Here is a 9,194-nt window from a genome sequence, read left to right as displayed (position 1 = left end):
AACTGTGTACATATATATATATATATATATATATATATATATATATATATATATATATATATATATATATATATATATATATATATATATATATATATGTCCCTCTGACCAGGTAGAACCACACAACTCTTGAGATAGTCCACTGGTTAAAACTCACGGCATTGTGACCATGGCTTGGAGCCATTTTTCTACTTTTCTACTACCTACTTTTGAGTTCATTTCTTCAACCCTTGAGGTGAGATATACAGCATTATTAGTAGGTGAGTGGCTCACTGGATAGTCTTCTGTCAGAGTGACCTTGATGTGTAAAGAGAAACAGGTTGCTGTGAAGTCGGTGGCTCGTATTTCACTCCATGCTTTGCTACACCACAGTTTCAAGCCTCAGCATGGATGTGCTTTTTTAAAATATCTTTTTGATGTCCAAGATACAAAGAAAGAAACATGTAATGAGTGAAGCAGTCGGTGACAGGGTGCCGGTCCAAGCCCAGGCATGGATGATTCCCCCCCCTCGGCGGGTGTATGTTGAACAACAGTCGAACGATGCGTCTTTGAACATATGAGACCAAATGCATCACTTCTGTTCTAGGATATAGTAGGTGAGCCTGGTGAACAGACAGGGAGCTGTTCTCTGTGTTATTTGTGTGGGCAGCGAAGGGCCCAGCTGGCACGGAGGGGGCCGTCTTGCCAGCGCGGCTGTGTGTCCCGGTGGGGCTTGCACTGAGAGAGCAGGAGAGGTTGTCTCTCCTAATATAATTAGCTCTGCAGAGGTGTTGCATTCATTATCAGATGAGTACCTCTCCAAGAACGTGCTGACAGAGACCCTTTTCAATATCCAATCGATCAATGCTGCACCTAACAGGAGAGAACGAACCAGAGGTAGGTAGGTAGGGTGCGCGCGCGCGTGTGTGTGTGTGTGTGCGTGCGTGCGTGCGTGCGTGCGTGCGTGCGTGCGTGTGTGTGTGTGTGCGTGCGTGCGTGTGTGTGTGAGTGTGTGCGTGTGTCTCAGCAGCACTCCAGGTAGATACATTATCTGCCTCCCCATTTGATTTGTGTTTAATAAGCCTTGAGAATTAGCCTCATGCATAAAGACTTATGGATTCATTAAGACTCCCCCAATTCCTTGTGTTGTCACTGTAGCTAACTAGCTCCCTCCGTTGTGTATTTGAAGAATATGTTAAGCATCGCAGTCAATCTGCTGGTTCTCGAGCGATGAGGACGGTAGCACAGTGTGTGTGTGTGTGTGTGTGTGTGTGTGTGTCACATTCGGAATAACAAACGACTCTCTCGGCCACCATGTTGTTGAACCGCGGCCACGGTTCGACAGGGTTGGGTTCCTACATTGTCACATGGTTAAATAACTGGCAGCGCCCGGGACCGAATTAACAGTTGCTGTAATCAGCCAAGCAGGTGGCTTGCCATTTTTAATTCCGGCTTTAACCGATTCCTTGACTGGTGTTTGCTGAATATTCACGGCCTTCTGCAGCCCTCTCTAATGCTTGTGACCATTAGTAGTCTGCAATGCCATTACTTAAAGGAAGAGGACATTATTCCTCATTTCAATTTCAAACTGTGTTTTCTTTGAAAAGTATGTTGATGTGGAGCAGTGAAAGACATTGATCATGCAGTTGCTACATCCAGTAAATGTGGTACTGTAGCATTACCCAACATGGGGTAAACATGGAGAGAGACCCTATAAAAACAAAGATATTAATTCAAAAATTACATTAACTATTATCCTTGCATTAAGATGGACTCAGTTCAACTGACTGAGTGAATTGTTGATGACATTTTTGCATTTTCGATCATTTTAAGAATGTCATAGCAAAGGGTCTGAATACTTATGTACATGAGGTATTTAAATTTTAATACATTTACTGACATTTCTAAACATCTGTTTTCGCTTTGTCATTCTGGGGTATTGTGTGTGGATTGATGGCGAATTCTTTTAATTTAATCCATTTTAAATTGAGTCTTTTACACAACAAAATGTGGAAAAGGTGAAGGGGTCTGAATACTTTCCGAAGGCACTGTATATTTTGCTTTGCTGTTAAGGTGGAAATGTTCAGGTTTGAACCTACCGTATCTTAGGGAAGCGGCTTTTCATTTGTATGAATAAGTACCTTTTCATAGCATTACCAACAACAAATGACTATTATGTATTTGTTTTCAGCCTCTTAAAGAGGACAAGTATTTTGCATTCACACAATGTGGTGGGGAACCTGTGGCTGACAGGTGCGTTGAGGCGTGACAGTAAGATTGAGGCCTGCAGAGAGACCAGGACAGGCCTCTTAAGTAGCAAACCTTGTTGCTGTGGGTCAACCCAACGGATGAGCACATGTGGAGGAGCATTCCATTCTGGGAGTTGGGTGTGGGGGAGGGGGAGGGAGGGAGGGAGGGAGGGATGACTGCAGGGTAGAATTGAATAGTTTGCTAAGAGCAGCACTTGAGTGTTATTATTATTGTTAATGGTATTGTAAATGAGGAAGGCAAACTCAAGTGTGTTTGAGAAAGTATTCTCAAATACAGTGGCCTTTCTGCAAAAATGGAAGAGTAAGGAAGTGTATATGCCGTATATTAACAATATCAGTGGCTAAAAATGGATAGATAGATGGAATGTGAATTCTCATTGAATGCTGTTTGCCGACAAGGGGGGAGGTTTTGTTAACAAAACACATGCTGTAGTGTATTTGCAGGCCTTTTACTGGATTGCTTCCTGGGTTACTTCAGTGGAGTGGGTAGAGAGTTGGTTGATTGAGTGGTAGAGTTGGTTGGTTAACTGGATGAGAGTTTTTGGAGTTACAAAAAGTTGAATAGTTTAAAAGGTTTAGTAGCTATCAGAAAGCTTCTATCAGGGTTGATGAAGAGTTTATGGGTCGTTGAAAGAAAGTGAGATAGGTTGGTTGACTGGATGGATAGATGAAAGAGGATGGATAGATGACAGAGAGGATGGATAGATGAAAGAGGATGGATAGATGAAAGAGAGGATGGATAGATGAAAGAGAGGATGGATAGATGAAAGAGGATGGATAGATGAGAGAGGATGGATAGATGAAAGAGAGGATGGATAGATGACAGAGAGGATGGATAGATGACAGAGAGGATGGATAGATGAAAGAGAGGATGGATAGATGAGAGAGGATGGATAGATGAGAGAGGATGGATAGATGAGAGAGGATGGATAGATGACAGAGAGGAGGTACAGTTGTGACTGGTGAAAGGATGATGGCTAGAAAAGATGAGATGGATATATGGTTGGAATGATAGATCGTATATTGGATTGTCATAGATAGAATGTTGTGACCTACTGTACAGAGAATGTAATTGTTTACTAGTTTCAGCTGTCTATCAGTTTCCCACCCTTTCTCACACATACGTGCCCTGCCCTAGGCTTTACAGGAGGAAGATAAACGCTTCTATTGTCCGACTTGGGCCAAGGCACTTAATGTGAAACGACACCTCGGTCAATTTGTAGGAGAAGGGGGGAAAAAATCGTTTCTTTGTCGTCTTTCTCCTTCCCTCCTCCTTTCTTTCTTCTTTTTTCCCTCTGGTTTCTGAGGAGTTGGGCAGAGTGAGCCTTTTAAGAGCAGCTTAGCAAAGTGACTCCCTGCTGTGAGACGACTGTAGGGCTGCAGGTTGCTCTTGTAAGAGACCTTCCCGTTACCTCTCCTTCTCCTGCAGCGTTCGCCACAACCATTGCCGGGTTGTTATATTTCATTGTTGTTCGAAGTTAGAAGTTATCGAAAGTATTTGACATGTCTATTCTCATCATTTTCTCTGAATGTCCTGTCATTGATTATAATCATTATGGACATTACATACAGTTATGTACTTATGTTCTTTGCCATTTCAGTTGCACTTCCGTCTTAAGTAGGCCTAAAGGTACAGTACGGTGTGTTGGATGCAGCGTTACTGACGCACACACACACGCAGGAGACACAGGAGGAAGGGAGAGGCTAAGGACAACAAAATAAGTGCATTTCTGTGGTAAAATATTCATCAGTTCAGATCTCCAAACAAGCTCTGTGTGGTGCCCTGTAGTTGGGATGCCAGCATGGACGAGTAAGGATATTCTATCTATTAAACAGCATTTCCATTTTTGCCAGGAGTCATGGGTCGGGGGGCACTTTACAAGTCAAATGTAGTAGTGGGGTAGACAAAGAGGAACTGGTTTTGTCTGCAAGCCTTTTGAAGAACGCACCACCAATATGTGGGTGTGATGGTTGTTCAGATAGTGATGTTGTTGAGTTGTCCACGTGTAGGCACAGGTTCATGTTGGTTCCAATTATGCAAAAACAAAATGGCTTTTCTTCTTTCCGGATTATACTAGTTTGGATTCCTCAAAGGGTTGTGAGAGGTAAGGTTGCCAGGGAGGGTCAAAAAGAGTTAGTGGAGTCAGGCTGAAGTTCGTCTGTGTAGTTAATTCCACCCTGACTGTTCAGGCGAAGCAGCGTCACACTGTAATGACCGATACCTGATAGAAGACAATGGGGAAAGTGGCCATCCAGGAAGGGACTAGCCAGTGTATGGATACACTGCTATCTGGACCATAAAGACAAGGAAGTTGGCTGTGCCTGTCCCAGCTACAGTCCATGCCACTAGACTGTCCTCGTTAGGGCCGTTTAATATTAACGGCTGAAAAAGGTGTTGGAACCAAAACCGTTGCTGGGAGCAAACGGTCTGTTCTCAACCTTCCAGAAGACTTGCTGTAGTGAAATAGTTGGAAGAGGAAGTAATGGCTGCCTGAGTGTACAACGGGTGAAGTGTTTGCTTCTGCGCCTCCAACAGCTCTCTAGTGGTTATGGCCCCTCTTGCCAACATTCTATCGAGTCCTGAAAGGATTCGATAATGGCTGGTTAGAACCTGTCATCTCTGCACTGCCATCATCCTGTCGCAATTGTGTTTTCTATAGAAATGTGTGCTGTTAGCCAAGAGCCCAATCTGGAAACGTTTGGAAAACAACCCCCGACAGAAAGTACAGAACCCCGGTCTTTCATGATTGTATTATTATCAGACCTGTGACCAAAAGTATTTGAGAGTTTACTTGAGCTTGCCTTGAGTGCCAGATGACTGGGGTTTGAACTTTTGGAACTCTTATCTTCATTACAGTACAAATGTCTAACCCCCCCCCCCCCCCCCCCCCCTCTCTCTCTCTGTGTGTTTCTAGTGCCCAGACTCAGCCTGTAAGCAGGACCTGCTGGCTTACTTGCAGAGAATCGCCCTGTACTGCCACCAGCTCAACATCTGCAGCAAGGTCAAGGCCGAGGTCCAGAACCTGGGAGGAGAGCTCATCGTCTCTGGGGTACGTATTTCAACACACACACACCCTAGAGTACAGCACAGTAGAGACCCACAGGTCTATGTTGGTGGTTCTCACATATCACTGTTTGTATAATAATGACGACAACATATAGTTCATAATAATAATACATTTTATTTAAAGCACATTTGATGGAGGTGTTGGTAGCTCAGTTAGTGGTTCTCACATATCAGCTTTTGTCTAATAATAACATATACAGTAGTTAGTAATACATTTTATTCATAACACATTTGATGGAGGTGCAGTCCATGTTGGTAGCTCAGTCAGTAGTGGTTCTCACATAACACTTTTTGTTTAATAATGATAATATAGTTAGTAATGTCCCCCAACAACAGAGTCAATGAATTAAATTAGCCTTCTTTTTTTGTGTCCTAGGCTTGAAGGAACCAACTTACACTATTGAGATACACCCCAACTATTGGGGGGTGCATCTCAATAGTGTATGTTGGTTTCCTTCCCTTTCAGCTTAAGAGACAACAAAGGAAGCAAACTTACACTATTGAGATACGCCCCCAATAAGTGATTTGGGGCGTATGTCAATAGTGTAAGTTTGCTTCCTTTGTTGTCTCTTAAGCTGCAAGGGAAGGAAACCAACATACACTATTGAGATCTGCCCCAGGGGGCAGATCTCAATAGTGTAAGTTCGCTTCCTTTCAAGCCTAGGACACAACAAAGGGTGCATCTCAACAATGTTTCCTTGAAAATCACCCAATTCATTCTCTGGAAGGCAAGGACGCCAATTTACACTATTGAGATGCCTCCCAACAACAAAATTGGGTGATTTTCACTCGTGTACAAAGGAGTCAATAAATTAAAGTAAATTAGCATCCTTTGTTGTGTCCTAGGCTTGAAGGAAGCGAACTTACACTATTGAGATATGCCCCCAACTGTGTTATTGGGGTTCATGTCAATAGTGTATGACTATTAATTTGTCTCCTTTGATGTCTCCTAAACTGCAAGGGAAGGAAACCAACATACACTATTGAGATGAACCCTGATAGCTCACTTGGGGTTCATCTCAATAGTGTATGTTGGTTTCCTTCCCTTTCAGCTTAGGAGACAACAAAGGATGCAAACTTATACTATTGAGATATGCCCTGAGTTGGGGGGGGTGCATCTCAATACTATAAGTTTGCATCCTTTGTTGTCTCCTAAACTGCAAGGGAAAGAAACCAACATACACTATTGAGACACACCCCAATAAAGGAGTTGGGGTGTATCTCAATAGTGTATGTTGGTTTCCTTCCCTTGCAGTTTAGGAGACAAATTAATAGTCATGCACTATTGAGATGAACCCCAATAACACAGTTGGGGTCATATCTCAATAGTGTAAGTTCGCTTCCTTCAAGTCTAGGACACAACAAAGGATGCTAATTTACTTTAATTTATTGACTCCTTTGTACACGAGTGAAAATCACCCAATTTTGTTGTTGGGGGGCATCTCAATAGTGTAAATTGGTGTCCTTGCCTTCCAGAGAATGAATTGGGTGATTTTCAAGGAAACATTGTTGAGATGCACCCTTTGTTGTGTCCTAGGCTTGAAAGGAAGCGAACTTACACTATTGAGATCCACCCCCTGGGGCAGATCTCAATAGTGTATGTTGGTTTCCTTCCCTTGCAGCTTAAGAGACAACAAAGGAAGCAAACTTACACTATTGACATATGCCCCAATAAGTGATTTGGGGCGTATCTCAATAGTGTAAGTTTGCTTCCTTTGTTGTCTCTTAAGCTGCAAGGGAAGGAAACCAACATACACTATTGGGTGATTTTCCAATCGTGTACAAAGGAGTCATTGAATTAAAGTAAATTAGCATCCTTTGTTGTGTCCTAGGCTTGAAGGAAGCAAACTTACACTATTGAGATATGCCCCAATAACTGAGTTTGGGGGTGCATTTCAATAGTGTAAGTTTGCTTCCTTCAAGCCTAGGACACAACAAAGGATGCTAATTTACTTTAATTCATTGACTCCTTTGTACACGATTGGAAAATCACCCAGTTGTGGGGGGCATCTCAATAGTGTAAGCTTCCTTTGTTGTCTCCTAAACTGCAAGGGAAAGAAACGTGCATCTCAATAGTGTAAATTAGCCTCCTCATCTGCATTCCCTACGATATCAAGAGCCCTGAGAGGCTGAAAACTGCAAGGGACCCAATACAGATCTGAGCACTTCATCAAACTAAGGCAGTTGGGCCCTCCCAAAAATCAGTGAGGATGCTAACCAGTGGTTTAAAAAAAATAAATAAACTCGATCCCATTCTCACCTGAAAGGCTTACAGTATGTCCTGCCAATACAATTCACCCTGGCCTGTTGGCACTCAATTACTGCCTGTTTTTTAAGCGTTCTTTCTCGAGCCCCGCTGAGACTTTAACCTTTTTATAGTGGCCAGCTGGAGTCTGAACTCATTAAATCTGACGGTTGACTCCTCTCGTGGGTGGGCATGGCGGGAGGGGGGGGGGCTGCCGCGGACTTCTAAATGTCAGGAAAACAAAACAGCGCCGGGAAGAGGTACATCAGACCTCCGCTAATTATTAAGCTCTTAAAAAAAAAAGGCTAGCATGTACGAAAGCCAATGTTGTTCTTTCTCTCTCTGTCTGCATAGTTGTGGAGGCTTTCCTGAGTCTAGGGCTGAGATGGGGGGGGAGAGAGAGTATATTACCTGTGCTACAGGTGGTCCCCCCCCCCTTGCTGAGCTCACTGCTCCCTCAAGAACATCAGTCACCTGTCAGAGAGAGAGCACAGCATCACACATTTTTTTTTTTAAAACATGGGGGGGGGGGGTCTAAACATTTTCACGTACCGACAGCTTTGGCATTTTCTGTGATACAGTAGGTTACGGTTGTGAAGGTTTAAAGGCTTAAAGATAACTAACATAACTGAGTACACGGTGAGATAAGACTTGGTGTCTAGCTAATTCAAAACATAGATGTCAGTTGTGACTGACAAATAACAGACGTGTCCTTTCATGAACGAGAGACCGGTGTTAATAACCTCGACGACTGTATTCTACAACTGGTTACTCAGTCGGTGTGATTTACAACATAACATGTCTCTCCCGTTTCTTTTTTTCTGTCGATGACAGATGGTGTTGACAATAACTTGACTTCTTCATCATCATTAGCTTAGAAACCTCACAATACAATCCCACACTCCAACAACTTGACATACATCACCAGCTCTCTCTCTCTCTGCAGCTGGACAGCGCCACCTCCCTGATCCAGGCCGCCAAGAACCTGATGAACGCCGTGGTGCTGACCGTCAAGGCGTCCTACGTGGCGTCCACCAAGTACGCCAAGGTCTACGGCACGGCGGCGGTCAACTCGCCCGTGGTCTCCTGGCGCATGAAGGCCCCGGAGAAGAAGCCCCTGGTGAAGAGGGAGAAGCCCGAGGAGTGTCAGACGCGGGTCCGACGGGGCTCCCAGAAGAAACACATCTCCCCCGTCCAGGCGCTCAGCGAGTTCAAGGCCATGGACTCCTTCTAAAAACAACAACGACAAAAAAAAAAGAAAAAGAAAAGAGATGTTTAAGAAAACTCCCTTTTTTTTATTTTTATTTGTGTTCATTTGTTTTCGTTTTTTGGGGGGGTGAAGCCAAGCTATACTTTAACGGTGCCTCCTTCGCCCTGAGTTGAAAGGGGTCGATGAGAAACCTAGGAGGACTACAGTACTTGCTAACCTGCCACACACTACAGCTCCCATGAACACTCTGGGCTCTGTCGGCCAAACCGGGGCCGCCACTATTTATTGTTCTTATCGTAGCTTAACCGTGTGAGAGCCAAAACGTGTGACACTTAAAGAAAACACAACTACTTTAAAACAAAAAGGGAGATTAAAAAAAACAAAACAAAACAAAAAAAACAAAACATATCAGAAGAGCGGCGT

At 43.6% G+C, this 9,194-nt stretch overlaps 1 protein-coding gene across 1 annotated transcript in view; it reads left to right on the top strand.

Annotated features, from left to right (window-relative positions):
• Positions 1-8,795, top strand: part of ctnna2 (catenin (cadherin-associated protein), alpha 2) — a gene marked incomplete at its 3' end in the record, with an annotated part of 34,651 nt that extends 25,856 nt beyond the window's left edge. Inside the window, exons 8-9 of the mRNA XM_083692700.1 lie at positions 5,165-5,299; positions 8,508-8,795. Of these exons, the coding sequence (XP_083548826.1) occupies positions 5,165-5,299; positions 8,508-8,795 (423 nt within the window). The remainder of the gene's footprint in view (positions 1-5,164; positions 5,300-8,507) is intronic.
• Positions 8,796-9,194: the final 399 nt, after the last annotated feature.

The sequence above is a fragment of the Argentina silus genome, assembly GCF_951799395.1.
Source record: "Argentina silus genome assembly, chromosome: 21".
NCBI lineage: Eukaryota > Metazoa > Chordata > Actinopteri > Argentiniformes > Argentinidae > Argentina > Argentina silus.
Note: the sequence above shows the minus strand (reverse complement) of the source record. Positions and strands in the feature narration are given on the sequence as shown.